General features: G+C 42.4%; 1 protein-coding gene across 1 annotated transcript in view; it reads right to left on the reverse strand.

Moving 5' to 3' along the window:
- The window catches only part of fbxo38 (F-box protein 38), a 38,503-nt gene extending 24,185 nt beyond the window's left edge, over positions 1-14,318 (reverse strand). The window contains exons 1-7 of the mRNA XM_078261042.1: positions 14,208-14,318; positions 11,649-11,877; positions 10,593-10,726; positions 8,914-9,077; positions 4,507-4,672; positions 4,003-4,278; positions 1,803-1,896 (exon numbers count right to left, since the gene is read on the reverse strand). Of these exons, the coding sequence (XP_078117168.1) occupies positions 1,803-1,896; positions 4,003-4,278; positions 4,507-4,672; positions 8,914-9,077; positions 10,593-10,726; positions 11,649-11,785 (971 nt within the window). The 5' untranslated portion in view covers positions 11,786-11,877; positions 14,208-14,318. The remainder of the gene's footprint in view (positions 1-1,802; positions 1,897-4,002; positions 4,279-4,506; positions 4,673-8,913; positions 9,078-10,592; positions 10,727-11,648; positions 11,878-14,207) is intronic.
- Positions 14,319-18,926: the final 4,608 nt, after the last annotated feature.

Consider the following 18,926-nt stretch of genomic DNA (forward strand, 5'->3'; position numbering starts at 1 on the left):
TACATGGGCCACTGACTGATCTGGGACCCGTTTGTCTTGTGAATCTAGGTCGTGCAGATCTCAGAAATTTTATATATTGTTTGTCTGCTATTTCATCACTAAATTCACTTTTGAGACTTTTTTATGCAAGAAATCAACTATGTAGAGGTCAAATATGTGCCGTTTTACGAAAACTGATGGCTAATTGCAAATTTTGTCCGACTGTGTGTTGGAGTTCAGTGGCCGGTGCTGCTGGGTTGCTGCATCGCCTCCTTCACACAGACCCCGGCACGCTGTGAGCTAGATGGAGCTCCGTCAGGGCAGCTCCATACCCGCGCAAAGTCACCGTTTCTGGGTTACTGAACCATCAAATGCCGCTGCTCTGACAGAGCTCCAGGGCCTGCAGCTCGCTGCTCTCCCTCCCCTCTTCCTGCTAAATGGCCGGTGTGTGTGAGTGATAGCGCGGCCAGCGAGCTTGTTACGCCCGCAATCTCTTACCACAGGTTCCAGTTAATCTTATAATGGATATGTGTGTTGAGTTATTTAAACAAACGATCGGGGAAATAAACGCCTCTCGTCCGCGAGTCTCATTGATAGAGCCCGCGGTGAGCTGGATGGAGCTCTATCAATGAGAGCTAGCTAGCCTCCTCCTAACGAGACCTCGGAAAATTCACAAAAATGCATTAAATTCAAATCGGACAAAGTGTTAGCTAAGCTTTGTAAGACCTTAGGGTAGCTGTGATATACATGTCGTGATGAAATTCAAACTGGAAATATACTATAGTTATGCCGAAAGTGTACCCGGGGTCTGTGAAAGGACAGGCCGGGACGACGAGGTAGCAACCCAGGCAGCACCGGCCGCTGTCACGGAGCTCATGAACTCCGACACACAGTCAGTTACACACAGTTTACATAGTTGATTTCTCGCGTGAAAAAAAAAAGTCTCAGAAGTGAATTTAGTAATGAAATAGCAGACGAACAATGTATAACATTGCAGTGTCTGAAATATGAGACCTGCTATCTCGTCTCTACTGTATGTGTATGTGGTTCACTCAACCAATCAGTGGGCAGCTCATCTAAATATTCATGAGCATACCATATTTGGAAGAAAAGCTCTCGTTCCAAATAGGGCCAAAACACAGGTATGCATTAGGACCCATAGAATAGCACCCGGGCCATTTTCAGCCCAACCAATGTTACATAACCTATTAGGAGACCTTAAGGAACAGTGTGAAATACCCTATATAATCATTCTATCACCCCTTTAAGTAAATGTTGTAAATATATGGATAGCAAGATAATGCTGTGATAATTATTCTGACATCATTTTGTATACAGAATATACTGCCCACATGTATTGTGCCACTGCCTATGAGAAGCTTCCATGTAAAACTGGGTATTAGACAATCTCACATACTGTAATTATCTCTGTACTTCTTACTTACCACATGATCTTCGTTTACTCTTTACTAGTGATGGCCAAATGAAGCCTCATGAACCATTTTATATGTTTCCTGAGCCAACTAGATGGCGCTCTTGGTTTAAAGGTTAAAGGAATAGCAATTTAGCGTGCTTTTAATCCTTTGTTGATCAAAGAGCGCAATCTAGTGGGTTTACAAAATAAATAAAATGTTTCACGAAGCTTCAGGAGGCTTCATTTGGCCATTACTATACTTTACCCTGTTCAGTGACTGAACAGTGTCTCCAACATTTGCCCACAAGATGATACTCTTTGCATTTTTGCTTTAAAAACATAAGCTGTATATAGAAACGTTATTTTTTTTCTCTCAGTTAGTTTAAGAAAGGGATGACTTGCTGAGCACCTGCGAGCCGCAGTGATGATGAGGTAGCCCAAGTCCACTTCCAGAGCATTCTTACAGGCTCCAAACACAATGGTGTGGAGGTTCCGAAATCCTCCTGGAGATACACATACACAGTATCACAGAGAACAAACCAAAAGGTGTTAACACTTAATCAAAGGTGAGGGCGTTGGGTGCATTTGCCAGCATTTTAGTTAGATATCTGAAATCCCAAATGGTATTTAGAGGATCCAAATCATCTGTCAAATACAAATGAGAGTGGAAAATGATTGTCACTGGGAATAACTGAGCAAAAAGAAAGCACTAGGAGCCTAACGCCGTCTACACACTGGATGCGTGGCGTTTCTGTTGGTGTCAGTTGCGTGGTGGCTGCGTGGCGTTTTCTATGTCTTTGCACACCAGAAACGTCTCTGACGCGGCGCTGCCGCTAGCCTTGTCTGTAAACATGTATGTTTCCCTCTGATAAACTGCATTCAAGCAGTAGTATACTTCATGTCAAACATAAATATAGACTGATTTGATTACAGCAAAGACAACATCGGTAGTATTGACGGCAAAATGGGCTACAGAATATTTTGTTCTGTATTGACAGGTGCAATATTTTAAAATCGATAATTATTTATTATTTTTTTTTATTTCATTTATATCTGCATTTATGTCAAAACCTAGAGACTTTCAAACATCAAAATGTCATTAAATGTATCAAAATGACATATAAACATATTTTCCTATTCCATTTTGAAAGGAAACGCTTCCAACACGCTTGTGTGTCGCGTGAAAAATAGGCGTTGGTCCTATTTCTAGCAAGCACGCGTTTTCGGCGTGGCTCGAGCCGCGCCTGAGACGTGCGTGTCACGCAGGCAGTGTGCAAGCTTTAACCTGTTAACATGGGAGCCGAAATAAAAACGGACACGCCACACAGCCGACACGCTCATGCCACGCATCCAGTGTGTAGCCGGCCTACGGAGAAATAGGAATAAAAATGGTGCACACAATACGTAATACAGTCAGTGTTACGTATTGTAAATGTTTCCATTTATCTGCACTGTTACGACAGTATAAAATCCTAACCCACATAAATAAGTCATTATTTATCATTTATATATCATTTCTTAAGCAGGACCTGAACTATTTTAATACCGTGTCATAGTGCTGGGCGATAGGACGACATATATAGTCAAAACCATATAAAAATGTCTATTGTCACATATTTTTCTATATTGTTTCTATCGCAATGTCAAAAAGACAGCAGCCAACCTGCATTATGGCAATTACGGTCATTTGGACGACGCTTTACATTTTAATACTTGCACATTTTATGTTCATTTTGCACTAAAGTTCTTTATAAATGAGTAAGTACTCAGTATCTGTACTTTTCATTTGTCAAGTATTTAATTCACATAAGAGTATACAAGAAAAGCGTTTTCAATGTGGTTATTTCATATAAAATATTATATTGATTTACCAGAAAACATGCTATATCGTGACATGTACCATTATCAAAATATGAAATTACCTATATTGGAAAAAAAGACACATGCAGTCTGTTAACATACACTCCCACAGCAGTAATCTGAATAAACGTTAATGGGAACAGGACACCTAACTGATAAAGATGTAACTAATGAAACACTTCTGTAAAATACTGTACATATTACTCTAGTAAAACTCAAACTAAAGGCCCTGACACAGCAGGCAGACAGCAAAGATCTAGTGGCGCCGAAGGCCAACTGTGGCGTCACCTCATGTCGCCTGCGTCTTGTCCAAAAAGTTGCAACTGAACACACTGAAAAGACTACGAGTCGCATCATGCCAGCAGGTGCTGGTAATCCATTTGTCATTCAAAAAGGGAAAGCGGATACAAAACTTTGCTATTATACATAAAACAAAGCAGCGTTTGCTCGAAAAAGCCAGCGTCAGCCAGAGCCTACTGTCCCTCGGCTTCACTCGCCGCCGGGCAACAGCGGACATTGATAACAGATGGTTACAGAAAATGAGCCGAACAAAGTAGTCACTCATCTAGCGATAGCACTGTGTTTTTCTACCCTGTGACAAGACTGTAAATGAAAGATTAAGTTGTTGAATTTTATTAACTCAGGGGCCGGCTAGTTAGCTAGCTTGGGCAACGGTCAATCATCGTCAGCCACCCGTCTCCCTGGTGTGTCAGCACCTTTAGGGCCATTTATAGACATGTTTTCCTAACCTGATCTCCAACTGTCCTCCACCACATGTTGGATCAGCCCTCCCAGGAAGGGAACTCTCACCAACTCCAGTTGCTCCAGGTTCCGGGCTGATGCTAAACCAGTAACCAGGGGAACATATTTGAGGGAGTTGGTTGGCCCTGCACAGTTCCGCATGACAAAGGTTCTCAGGCTTACACACAGAAAGTCCTTAAACGGCTGGGGTTTGGTGAGACGGACCCACTTCAGGTAAAGGTGGCGCAGCATGGACACACAGGGGATCTCTGGGACATTGACACCTACAACAAACAAACACTATGTGAAGTACATCAATACAGTATTTGTCAAACTAGAGGTGACAAAGCATGGTCCCCAAGGGACTTCTGAGCCAACAGGCTTGTTTAATCATCACAAACTAACAGGAGCTGATTCATAGCCAGTATTTCTGATTAGTTTACTACATTGTATTCCAGCTGTCATGTGGAGGCAGTAGCAGGAACTGTCAAGTTAGTTGTGATCCTACTCACCCACTAGATGTAGAGTCTGGATCTTTGCAGTAATGGGGATGGTCAGTTTGTTTTCAGCAGGAATGGGAAAAGCCCCATTACGGTTGCGGAACTTTCCCAGTATATGAACCTGGGGCATGTAGTTCCATATGGCTTCCACCAGCTCCAGATGGGAGGTCTCCACACCCTGAAATTAGGTAAAATAAGGTTATTTCACACAAAAAGTGATCATAATTCAAGGCCCACTTAGTTTTTTTTTCTTCCTCTATTTAACCCTATCTTGCAGTTTTCCTAAGCAGATAGAGTATGCTTAGCTGTAATGGTGATTGTTTACTTCTCATATCAATTCACTGAGGAAGACTCCGACATGCAGTTAAAAGCCTTGACTATATCTAGTAAGTGCAAGTCTTGTTTTTCCGTATTTAATGTTTTATTTGTTTGCATCGGTTTAGTCAATAATAATGTCCTGTATAAATGTGCCGAAATTGTGTTCATTGTCCTATGTTGCTGCAGAACAGGAACCTGCTGTAAACCAGTTTTTAAACTGAGTCAGGCCCGTTTATTGTAACTTAATTGTTGCTCTTAAATTTTCCTGTATAATAAATGAAATGAACATTCTTAACCATGGAAACAGTAGTTTGACAAAAGCAAATTTAAACTCAAAGTCCAAAAGGTTATTGTCATGGTTTTGGTAGTCTCACGTAGCCAGACCTATCGCCGCAGCGCTGCGGAGTAAGGTCTGGCTCCTCCACACAAACATTCTGGCATAGAAGAAAAAAATGCTCTGGGTTGTTCGCATTTCTTTAAACCGATCACAATCGTCTTGGGCGGCGCTAAGCTCTGGTCGCAAAGACGGTGGCTCTGCTAAATGGTCTCGGGAAGGAACTTGTTTTGGTGGAACATTTACTCCATGCAAAAGAAAATAGAAAATCCCTCCCAAAATGTCCCAGTTAGATAGTAAATGCCGTAAACATATTCTTTGTAAATCTTTACAATTATTCCTCGAAAGAACCAAGCAGGCCTGCCTTGTAGGGTTGGGTACCATTCACATTGTTTCTGGTACCTGTAATTCGGTTCCGGTTCCCGAAAGGTACCTTTTTTTCCTGTACCTTCCCCCTGTAATAACAAAACTTAATTTCAGTTGTAAAAATAATTCCAAACCAATGTATCCTATTTACTACTTATTTTGTTGTTTATTTAGAACATTTTATCACACGAAATAAAACACCTCCTTTTCCCCTCCCTCCAACTTATTAAATCAAATAACTATTAATTTCTTACACTGCACTCACTGTAACTTTAATCCTTGTATTTGTATCTTATTCGTTTTTTGGCCCGCTTTTATTTTCTGTTTTTAATTGCTCTTTAATGTTTTATGTAAAGCACTTTGAATTCCCTTGTTGCTGAAATATGCCATAGAAATAAAGTTTCTGTCTGCGTGGAGTTTTGGAAAAGTGTAAAACACACTTGCAATCTCTTAAATGGCATTGACGTAACTCACTGTGACTTAAACGAACTGCCGAAGCGACGTGATTTCACTCCGTCCCCACCTCTGTCAACATGCAGAGAGGACAGATAAGCTTGAATCGGTCCTTGGTAGTACCAACGTAATTCGGTCGGTACCCAAAAAGTACCGTATTCAGTTTCCAATCCTACTGCCTTGTTGAGAGATACAAATTTTCTTCAAAACTTGCCAGTTTCAGCGTGTAGCTTGCTAGCTCGAAGTTTGTTGATGTTTCCCGAAGAGAACAGAGTTACTGGAGTACTGGAAATGAACTGTCGTTGATCCAGAGTATGGTTTTGGTAAAAAGACAATGTACTGTATTATCCTGTGCAGAGTGTGACGGATGGTCCAAACCAAATAGCATATTCTTCATCAGCACAGTAATCCGTTTAATACGGAAGTTAAAAGGGCTTTTAAAAACTTTTCTCAGAGTCCGATCTTAATCAAGTTTAGGCTTAACCTCTACCTGCAGGTGGATCACCAACTTCCTGTCTGACAGGAAGCAGCACATGAAACACTGGTTCCCCTCAAGGCTGCGTTCTTTCCCCTCTGCTCTCCTCCCTGTTCACCAAGAGCTGCACTCCAGTCGTCAGTCAAGCTCCTGAAGTCTGCAGACGACACCACCCTCATTGAACTCTGGTGGGCCTACAGGTGGAATATTTACCACCTGGTGACCTGGTGCAGATCAAACAATTTGGAGCACTGTGAAGGCAGTGGAGACGGTCGTGGACTTTAGAAAGAATCCAGCGTCCCAGCAAAAGACAATGATGGTCCACTTCTGCACTGCCATTATTGAGTCCATCCTCACCTCTGGTATGCTGCTGCCACTGTATCATCCGCTCCACTGAGAAGGTGATTGGCCGCAATCTGCCGTCCCTCCAGGAACTATACGCCTTCAGGACCCTGAGGCTGGCAGGGAAGATTAAAGCTGACCCTTCCCACCCAGGACACACACTTTTTGAATCATTCCCCTCTGGCAGAAGGGTGCAGTCCATCACACCACAAAATCAACTTCTTCCCTACTGAAGCTGGTCTCATCAACAAGGCCTGAGACACCCACTGACACAGACCAAGAACAGATCACCAAGACAAATTCCTTGCATGTACTGAACCTAGTTAAGTAAAGGATAACGTATTGAACCACTTTAGGCTGATTCAAGCTTCGCATAGGGGTCCAAAGACTACAGAAGAACACCAACCAACAGAGCAGGAACAATTTAGTGGAATTACTTGGTACGGCTGTTGGTTTGATTGAAAGCATGCATGCTCTTGGCTCTCTGGGATGTACAGTGGGGAGAACAAGTATTTGATACACTGCCGATTTTGCAGATTTTCCCACTTACAAAGCATGTAGAAGTCTGTAATTTTTATCATAGGTACTCTTCAACTGTGAGTGATGGAATCTAAAACAAAAATCCAGAAAATCACATTGTATGATTTTTAAGTAATTAACTTGCATTTTATTGCATGACACAAGTATTTGATACATCAGAAAAGCAGAACTTAATATTTGGTACAGAAACCTTTGTTTGCAATTACAGAGATCATACGTTTCCTGTAGTTCTTGACCAGGTTTGCACACACTGCAGCAGGGATTTTGGCCCACTCCTCCATACAGACCTTCTCCAGATCCGTCAGGTTTTGGGGCTGTCGCTGGGCAATACGGACTTTCAGCTCCCTCCAAAGATTTTCTATTGGGTTCAGGTCTGGAGACTGGCTAGGCCACTCCAGGACCTTGAGATGCTTCTTACGGAGCCACTCCTTAGTTGCCCTGGCTGTGTGTTTCGGGTCGTTGTCATGCTGGAAGACCCAGCCACAACCCATCTTCAATGCTCTTACTGAGGGAAGGAGGTTGTTGGCCAAGATCTCGCAATACATGGCCCCATCCATCCTCCCCTCAATACGGTGCAGTCGTCCTGTCCCCTTTGCAGAAAAGTATCCCCAAAGAATGATGTTTCCACCTCCATGCTTCACGGTTGGGATGGTGTTCTTGGGGTTGTACTCATCCTTCTTCTTCCTCCAAACACAGCAAGTGGAGTTTAGGCCAAAAAGCTCTATTTTTGTCTCATCAGACCACATGACCTTCTCCCATTCCTCCTCTGGATCACCCAGATGGTCATTGGCAAACTTCAGACGGGCCTGGACATGCGCTGGCTTGAGCAGGGGGACCTTGCGTGCGCTGCAGGATTTTAATCTATGACGGCGTAGTGTGTTACTAATGGTTTTCTTTGAGACTGTGGTCCCAGCTCTCTTCAGGGCATTGACCAGGTCCTGCCGTGTAGTTCTGGGGTGATCCCTCACCTTTCTCATGATCATTGATGCCCCACGAGGTGAGATCTTGCATGGAGCCCCAGACCGAGGGAGATTGACTGTCATCTTGAACTTCTTCCATTTTCTAATAATTGCACCAACAGTTGTTGCCTTCTCACCAAGCTGCTTGCCTATTGTCCTGTTTTTTATAATTAATTTTAATTTTATCCCTGATGTCCTTACACAGCTCTTTGGTCTTGGCCATTGTGGAGAAGTTGGAGTCTGTTTGATTAGTGTGTGGACAGGTGTCTTTTATACAGGTAACGGGTTCAAACAGGTGCAGTTAATACAGGTAATGAGTGGAGAACAGGAGGGCTTCTTAAAAAAAAAACTAACAGGTCTGTGAGAGCCGGAATTCTTACTGGTTGGTAGGTGATCAAATACTTATGTCATGCAATAAAATGCTAATTAATTATTTAAAAATCATACAATGTGATTTTCTGGATTTTTGTTTTAGATTCCGTCTCTCACAGCTGAAGTGTACCTATGATAAAAATTACAGACCTCTACATGCTTTGAACCTGCAAAATCGGCAGTGTATCAAATACTTGTTCTCCCCACTGTATAAGTGCACCTCGCTGCAGTAGGATATCATTCTCACACAACATACTGACCAGCAGATTGGGACAGACTTGTAGTGCCTCCAGGACTCCAGGTATACTGAAAGCCTCATAGCCTCGGACTCGTCTCCTCTCCAGGTATCGAGGGTGGAGGCCATATAGCTGCTCCAGATCTGGCATCTTCTTCAGAAGGAGCAGAAAGCTGCTGTCTGTAAAGCCTAAAGTAGAAAACACAATAAACACGATCAGCGCCTTTTCTCAATGTGTGTAACTTGGGTCTTTGTAGATTATAGAGTGTGGTCTAGACCTACTCTATCTGTCAAGTGTCTTGAGATAACTATTGTTATGATTTGATACTATAAATAAAATTGAATTGAAAAAACAGCATCATCATCTACAGAACCAGCCAGAGGTTACTCATGCATTAACACGTTTCCATTTATCTGCACATTTATTCATGTCTATACATGATACAATACAATGTGATTTAGCCCTGGAAAAATATACTTTTAAATAGTTTATAAAATATTCTTTTCCCGTTGTGACTGTCAAACTAGAAACAAAAAGAAAGTTCTACGGCATTCATTCTAATGTCCATGTATTTGTTTTACAAAGGGTTTAACCTGAGCCAGGCTATACAACAATGATAGCAATCATATCACATATAGAAGTATACAGCTGTATTTTAAATGCACTGGCATTGGATCAGTACTCTGTATTGGCCTATACACAAATTCAGAATCTGTAAAGAAAAAATGGGATTGGAACATCTCTATGAAAAGTTAGGCGCGCCAGTGAAAAAGTTAGTTTGGAGCCCGGTCTCTGAAATAATCTGATATAAAAAAGTAGTAAACCGGTCTAAATACACTCACAAGTACAACCCGGTCAACACCCTGCTGTAATATGGCAACTCCCTCCTATATCTGCCACCAGACATCTGCAACTAATGCAGAAAGCTGCGCCACACCTAGTGTTCAACCTCCACAAGTTTTCCCAAACCACTTTGCTGCAGCTCACATCCAGTGCAGGACTCTAATCTACCAGCTGCAAAGATTAATCAATTAATTGCCAACTATTTAATTAATAGCCAAGTATTTTGACAAACCGATTAATCGGTTTGAGTCATTTTTCTTATGAAAAAAAGTAAAAATTCCAATTCTTAAATGTGAATATTTTCTAGTTTCTTCTCTCCTCTGACAATAAACTGAATATCTTTGAGTTGTGGACAAAAGGCATTTGAGGACGTCCTCTTAGGCTTTGGAAAACACTGATCGACATTTTTTCACAATTTTTCTGACATGTTATAGACCTAACAACTAATTAAAGAAAATAATTAACAGATAAATCAACAAAGAAAATAATCGTTAGTTGCAGCCCTACACCAAGCCATCGTCAAAACCCACCATTACTTTCTTCTGCCTCTGGACGACTGGTCACCTGCTACCCAGAAGCCCCTCTGATCTCATGAAAGCTCTTCTCTATTCTGGTCCCATAGTGGTGCAATTAACCCCCCACTGAAGTCAGGACAGCAGAGTCACTGCCCATCTTTCATCTCACAGGCTGAAAAACACCTTTTCAGACTGCACCTCCACATCACATGACAGTACTTACTAATGTGTCATTTCTTTAAAAAAAACACAACCTGTAAGCAGTTGTACTGTAGCACTGAACACTCAACATGCTCTTAGTTATTTGACTGTTAGGGATGCAGTGGTTGTGCTGCAAGCTCTTACCTGAAGGCATATACTCCCACCAGCGACCAGCACATAGGTCCACTACTTTGACCACCCGCAGGTACAGAGTTACAGCTTCTCGAAGCTTTCTGGACAGACACTCCATACACATGATGTCCTTCATGGGAAGGTACCTAAAAAAACAAAACAAATGTTCAAACTTTCAAAACCTTTTGCAGCTTAGGCTGAGGTCAAGGTGTATCTTATCTTACTTATGGTAGGGTCATATGGGAATACATATATACCATGAGATGATATTCATTTATCACCTGTCAGAGATTTTATAATACCGTTTATGATTTAGTAGCTGTTCCTCTAAAATCTCTGGGTGTATTAGACCACTGTCTAGACACAGACAGGGCTGGGCAATATGACGAGATAGATAGATAGATAGATAAAAAATATATATATTTTATTCTATATAGCGTTTCTATCGAAAAACCAGCTGCGTTAGGGCAATATATGTCAGTTGGACAACGCTTTACATTCAGATTTTTGCATGTTATGTTTATTTTGCACTACAGTTCTTAAAAAGATGAGAAAATACTCAGTACTTTTCATTTGCCAAGTATGTAATTCACACAGTAGTATACAAAAATAGGCTTTACCATGTGGTTCTCTCATACTGACTAATCTGCAGGCACAGAATTCTGCAGAATTATCCGCAGATTTTAAAGAAATTAAAGTAAGAAATGTTCATCAAAACACATCTCCACCCCAAGCAGAAAAACAGTCCACTAAATTCCACAGATTTTCATTCAGGATCACAGCTGAAAACGCTAATAAATAAATAAATAATAATTAAAAATAAATAAATAAAAATCGCAGATTCTGTTTGGGTTTGGAAATGACCTCTATAGGGATACGTCACCCAGCCCTATATCATACCGTTATATTTATATAAAAGGGAAAATTACAACTGTGATATCACCTGTATCCCTACTTGAACACAGTCTCACCCATGGTGCTGACATCCTCTTCAACAATAAAAACACATTGTAGAACCCCCACCCAGTCCTAGAATGAAATGCAAAGTGTAGGTGGATGGCAGTGTACCTGAATATATGACAGAGGACTTCATGGGACAACTCATTGATGTAGTCTTTGGGCTCACTAGGTCTCAGGACCAGCTCCACTCCACCGCTGCCCACTACAGCAGGCTGGAGTTTAGTGGCCTTCCTCCTCGGACCCATCACTTGTGCGTCGCTGCCCAGGCTTATACACACACACACACTTCCTCCCTCCCTCCTCGAGGAGGCTTATTTCCCAAGCATGAACCTTAGTTCTGGACAAAAGATCACAGAGGAAGACAAGTTAATGGTAGCGAGGGAAGAGGATACAGAGACGGGCGCGCTTCTCATTCGCCTTTTTTCACGCTCCCCGGGTGACCTGATCTAATCGCTAACTGCTGCTAACATCAGATAGCAGTTAGGGTTGGGTATCATTTGGGTTTTTTCCGATACCGGTGCTAAATCGATACTTTTAAAATGGTGCCGGTGCCTAAACCGAAATATAGATAATATATTTATAATGTATATAATATAAAATATTTTAAAAAAAAAGGAGCACAAAACGACAGTTGGCGACATTAAATAACGGTTTGTTTGTTGCTAAGGCCATACGGTCAAAATTAAATGATTGATTAATAATGTAATAACAATAACTTATAACAATTACTTATTTCACCAGTAAATTGCTGGTAAACGACAAAAACCAAAGCACCAGATGGGAAAAGGGTATTTTACAATAACTTAAAATGCACCACAAGGCTGGCAAGTTTCAAGTGAACGCACTCTGTGTGTGTTGTTTTTCCGACAACTGCAGATTACGTCCCGGTGTTGGAATCCTCTACAGGGAAATACAGTCACACTTTTAACGCAAGCTGTCAGCATTTTAACCATTGTGTTTAATCCAGCTACTAGCTAATGGTAACGTAGTGTCCCGTGCAGCGATGCTTCTGCAAAAAAAAACGTCAGGCACCGAAACGAGGAACCGAAATTGTTGTCCTTATTTGGTCTCGTTGCTAACGTTTACGTGCCCTATTGGCACCGCGTTTCGGTACCCAAATCTACCGGATGTACAGTGCGGGTATAAAGCAGGATTTTGACTGGCTTAAAGAAATACAAACAACCCAGAGTGATTCCCCCCCCCCCCTATACCAGAATGTAAACTTGTGCAGCTAGACCCATACTCCAGTGCTGACAGAGCCTGAGTTAGGTCTTATGATGCAAGACTATTTGGACAGTACATCACACTATCTGTGCAAATACAAAATCCAACAATTTAAAAGATGCTACGGAGCTGCAGACTGACAGCTGATTAAGCTGTGCCGTTACCATCAGAAACTGATTCAGTTGACCGCTGACAGGAAAGGATGTAGGCCTATTGTTTCACTAAAAACGTGTTCCAATTCCTCTCTTCCTTTTACTTGCCTATCGCCCTGAAATCTTAGGTAGGAGGGACTTAGATGTGTGGAAAAGATGCAAGTAAAAGAAAACAAGGAGCCATTTAAGACACATGAGAAACACAGAGAGACCAGGTTACATGCATACTGTATCCCGGTTACAAAGCTGCTTCAGTTTTTGAACATACCGTAATCAGGATAGGATGTTCATGCAATATAGGGTCTTACTGGATATTTATCTCCCTTTTTAAAATGATTATAATGACACTATCCAGGTTTCTGATTACTGTCTGATGCCTGTACAAGTGTGTCTTTAACTGCATGACAACGCTGCCAGTCTCGTCATCAGTTGCCTAACACTGCGTTTACCAGCTACTCAGTGACTTTATATTTAGGCATATTTCTTGTACAACAGTAAACACAGAGGGATTTGAAAAGCGTTTGTGTGAAAAATGTGTTCATGTTAAGCATAGCAAGATTTCAAGAGGTAACATTAACGTTAGCACCAGGGCTGAAGGTCTATCTTACATCACCAGTATCAGCACATTTCTAAAGATACCTACGCAGTTAGTAAAGACAAATTGCAGGCACATTGGGATGCGCAGGCTTCATAAATGCACTTGCCAGGCGTAACAGCTGTCTAACATTAGCTACAGCAGTTGCAAATGTTAACGAGAGTTTTGTAAACAACAGCACGAATTACTTGGTGGTAGTTTTGAGCCTTTAGCTAATGTCAGTCACTTTACTTTCCAGATAGTTTTCGTTTTGAGTGTAACGTTAGGTGAAATCTAAAAGTAAAACAACTTACTAATGGCAAGGTATATAACGTAGTAATGTTAAACGCATGCCACTTCCGCTGGTAAGCATTGAGCTAAACCACAGAAAACATAAACAGCATCATTCATGTTTGTTAGCCAACTGACAAACGACAGTACATCTGTTTACAAACAAGTGACCGTTTAACATTTACATACAATGTGAGAACTAGCATTAAAACTTAAGACGCCCCATTAAGCCACACCTGTCACACACGTTTAAACATTATCATGCTATAAAGTTCAACCAGGTCTTTGTCAAAGCTAGCTTACCAGTTAGCATAGCCGCAGCTAACATTGTGCCCAGACAAAACCACAAAAGTAAACAATACAGCATGCACACTGACTAAAACTGTATTGCCTTTAACAAGGCCTTTAGCAATGGTGCTAACCTACCGGCATTTTTCGATAAAAGCCGCTGTGATGTTCCTCTTCAGCCATCCTGTGAGTACTACCAGAGACGGTTTGGATCTTTGGTACTACCATTTGTTAATAGTTCTTCTTCTTCTTCTTTGATGTTTGTTGACGGTTGACAAACAACGATTTGGTGAATTATCGCCACCAACTGGTATGGAGTGTGGCTCAGGGGATCTAATATACTGTATGTACAATACTCAAAATCTAAAATAATGATAATGATAATAATAATTAATTAATTAATTAATTAAAAAACACAACTAAACTAATCATCTTCAGTTTTTTTGTAAAAATATCTATTAAATTACACTGCACTTTTATTTTTGTGAAGTTTTGAATGATTTGCCTTCTCTCTTCCTCATATTCCTGACAATAAAGTATGTCCACAGTGATCACATCTTACTGTATTATGTTTACCTATTTTAAACAGTGTGCCGTTTAATCCAGTGTGTCCAAATCTTAGTCTTGATATTATTGTCTATTCTCTCCTGCTCCTTCCTGCACACCTCATTTTTCCCACTTTCCTTTGAATGCTATAAAACCATCGTCCTTTTCTCTCCACTTCCTATGCTTTTGCCACCTTTCCTTCACTCTCTGTTTAATAATGCTCTTAACTTGTTTTGCTGAGACTAGCTGCCATATGAATGTAATTAATTGTTGTAGCCTCCTTTGCAACCATATCTGCACTTTAATTTCCTTTGATACCAATATGTGCCAGTATTCATAATAAATATTACTGTAATACCAGTCATTTGAATTCAGTATAATGTTTGTTGTACTTCTATCAAAATGGCTGGTGTGCAGTCTGAATCACTGTGCTGTAAACTAGCTAGTTATGAGCTTGAAACTGAATAAATGACGGCTCTCTATGGCTATGGATCCATCCATTGTACTGCTGACAATATTGCAAGCATTTCTCCTGTGTAAACTGATACTTCATCACTAGTCCTTTTCCCTACTTTGATACTAAATTCTGAAAAGGAAATATGCTATTCTTATTTTACTAACTAAACTCTTTGATGCATCTGTGTAGATCTGGACTGGATAAACTTCCTATCGTTGTTCTTCTTATCTAATAATGTTAAAGTGGACATATTATGCTTTTCCGTATTTTCTGTCATATGTATACAATGTTATAACAATGTTATAATGTCGGTTTTCCATGTTAAACGTGGCCAAATAATGAGGTAAACGTATTTTAGAGAAATCCTGTGAGCTAAAACATTCAAATTTCTGTTCTTCTGTTCTGAACGCTCCGGTTTCAACAGTTTCTACTTTCTGCTAAGTGTTGCCCAACTCTAAGCCGGCCTTCTCCGGCCTTCTATCATTGGTCATCTGCTCCAGGTGGGCAGGACTGGAGTTTTTTTTTTTTTTTTAAGCTACTGCGGTGTAAACATTGTCGCATGAAGCTACATGCTAACGGCTGTAAAATATGTCATCTTGGCTGCCAGTGTTGTTAAATTCTCGTCAATTCCGAGCCACATTACTCCTGAAACATTTCCGGTTATGTAGTATTTGGTTTAAAAGCCTTTATCTGTGATTTTTGACTGTAGAAAGTGCTGCTATATTCTATTACTATTCACTGCTAACTATAGTAATGTTAGCTACATGCTAAAGGCAACAAAAGTTGTCATCTTGGCTGCCAATTTGTTAAATTCTCCCCATTTTCGGGTCGCATTATTGCTGATGTACGATTGGATAGTGTTTGGTTCAGAAGCCTTTATCTGCGATGTTTGACGGTACAATGTCCTGCCATATACTCCATTGCAGTAGTTCCAGCTTCAACTAGTGAAACAATAGCGGAGGCTGCGACAGAGTGGAATCAGAGCCGGTCTACGGAGAGCCATTTCACTCCCTATTTAGCCCCATTGTACTGAATTTGGTTGCAGTTCTACTGGCACCCCCTCGGGAGTGGCAGCCTTCTCTGTTGCTCGTCTGTTATGTGTCTGTTTTTTGTCTTTTTTTAAAACTTTTTCTCTTCTAACTTTTTTAACATTTACACGCCTTGCGTATATATCTTCTATCCTACGGATATGGCTACGATTAAACTGGATCACGGCAGTAAAAAAACCTTGTTTATTCAAGGGAACAACTGCTCGGACTAAGGACAATGGGACACGCCGGCATTGTTCACCTCACCCCAGAGGAATTGAGGCGTAAATATCGCGGATGCAGAGCCGGAGCTAGCGTGAAGGCTAGGCTACTGAGGAAGCGGTGGAGGTTTAAACCGTCTGTTCCTTCGTGTGTGTTGGGGAAAGTAAACTCACTGGCCAACAAGACAGATGAGCTGGGTGCCCTAGTAAAAAAACATTAGGTTGTATAGGGAGTGCAGCTTCATGTGTTTCACTGAGACCTGGCTCAATCGGAGTATCACAGATGCTAACATGGAGCTACCCGGCTTCACTACCGTCAGAGCGGACCGGGACCCCAAGCTAAATGGAAAGTGGAAAGGTGGGGGCCTCACGCTGTTCATCAACAATAAGTGGTGCAACCCAGGACATGTGACTGTGAAAGAGGTAATTTGCTGCCCAGACATTTAGTTGCTTGCTGTTAGCCTCAGGCCTTACTACATGCCTAGAGAATTCTCTCACGCCTTAATCGCCTGTGTTTACGTTCCACCGAGTGGACGGGCTGAAATCGCGTGTGACGTCATCTACTCTACGATCGCGAGACTTCAAACTCAACATCCCAAAGCATTCATTGCGATCTCAGGCGACTTCAACCATATCACACTGGACTCAACCCTGCCTGCCTTTTATCAGTTTGTTAACTGCCACACAAGAAAGAACAGAACCATTGACCTTTTGTATGCCAATACAAAGGACGCTTACACTTCCACCCCACTGCCACTACTTGGGAAATCAGATCATAACTTGGTTTTCCTACAGCCGCTATACATTCCACGTGTCCGCAGAGAACCAACCACCACACGCTCCATCAGAAAGTGGTCCCCCGAGGCGGAGGAGGCCCTGAGGGACTGTTTTGAATCTACAGACTGGAATGTGCTCCAACAGTCACACGGTGAGGACATTGAGGGGGTCACACACTGCACTACCGACTACCTGAACTTCTGAACTTCTGTATGGACATTGTTGTTCCCACGAGAACTCTACGCTGCTTTCCAAACAACAAGCCTTGGATAACCAGCAATGTCAAGACCCTTCTTAATAGGAAAAAGATGGCGTTTAGAGAGGGGGACCAGGCAGAGCTGAGGTGCGTACGGGGTGAACTCAAAGTCAAGCTGAAAGAGGCTAAGAAGGAATACAGAAGGAAGGTGGAACAGAAGTTACAGAAAAACAACGTGAAGGAGGTCTGGGACGGAATGAAGACCATCACTGGCCTGAGGAAGAGTAGCAGCTCTGTGGAGGGAGATCTGGACAGGGCGAACCAGTTGAATCACTCCTACAACAGGTTCAACTGCCCGGCACCAGCGGCAGTGGTCTTTCCAACATCCACTGCTGACCCAGACACTGCTCTTGCTTGCTTGCCTGCCCAACCCGCACTTCCCCCCTCACTCTCAGTGCAATACTCACCCCTCCCCCAAAAGGTGGCTACGGACAGTGCAGCTACACTGACTTCAGTCACCAGCCACCAGTCGACACCATCCACCAGACACCCCCCACAGACGCACCACTCCCCTCCCCTCCCCCCCCCCACCCTCACCCCATTCATTACGGCAGACCAAGTCGGTGTACAGCTGAGGAAACTCCACCCCAGGAAGGCAGCCGGGCCTGACAGACTGTGTCCAAGGCTGCTCAGAGTGTGTACTGCTGAACTGGGGGAGCCACTGAAGCACATCTTCAACCGTCTCCATCTCGGAAGAGTCCCAACACTGTGGAAGACATCATGTCTCATCCCCGTCCCAAAGAAGCCACACCCAAGTGAGCTGAATGACTACAGGCCGGTCGCTCTAACATCACACATGATGAAGACCATGGAGCGACTGGTTTTGTGGCTACTCAGACCCCAGGTACGCCACGCACTAGACCCACTACAGTTTGCATACCAGGAGAAGGTGGGCGTGGACGATGCCATCACATATCTACTGCACAGGACACATTCTCATCTGGACAAAGGGAAAAGTGCTGTGGGAATTATGTTCTTTGACTTCTCCAGTGCCTTTAACACCATCCAACCCCTCAGACTGGGAGACAAGCTTCTGCAGATGGGTGTGGACGCTCACCTGGTATCCTGGATTACGGACTACCTGACACAGTTCATCAGACTGAAGAACTGTTTCTCTGACACTGTGTATCACTGTGTAGCACTGGAGCTCCACAGGGAACTGTGCTCTCCCCAGTCCTGTTTACCCTGTACACGTCTGACTTCTGCTACAACACATAGTCATGCCACATGCAGAAGTTCTTGGACGATACTGCAATTGTGGGGTGTATTAGGGATGGACAGGAGAAGGAGTACAGGGGCCTGATGGATGACGTTGTGCAATGGTGCAAACTCAACCACTTACAACTAAACACTTTAAAGACCAAGGAGATGGTGGTGGACTTCCATAGGTCTAAACCCGCTCTGCTGCCAGTCTCCATTGAGGGGGTCATTGTGGAGGTGGTAAACACCTACAAGAATCTGGGAATACACCTGGACAATAAACTGGACTGGTCATCCAACAGTGAAGCACTCTACAAGAAAGGGTAGAGCCGGCTGTACTTCCTGAGGAGGCTGCGGTCCTTTAATGTCTGC

This window comes from Sander vitreus, chromosome 10 (genome assembly GCF_031162955.1).
Source record: "Sander vitreus isolate 19-12246 chromosome 10, sanVit1, whole genome shotgun sequence".
In the NCBI taxonomy this organism is placed as follows: Eukaryota; Metazoa; Chordata; class Actinopteri; order Perciformes; family Percidae; genus Sander; species Sander vitreus.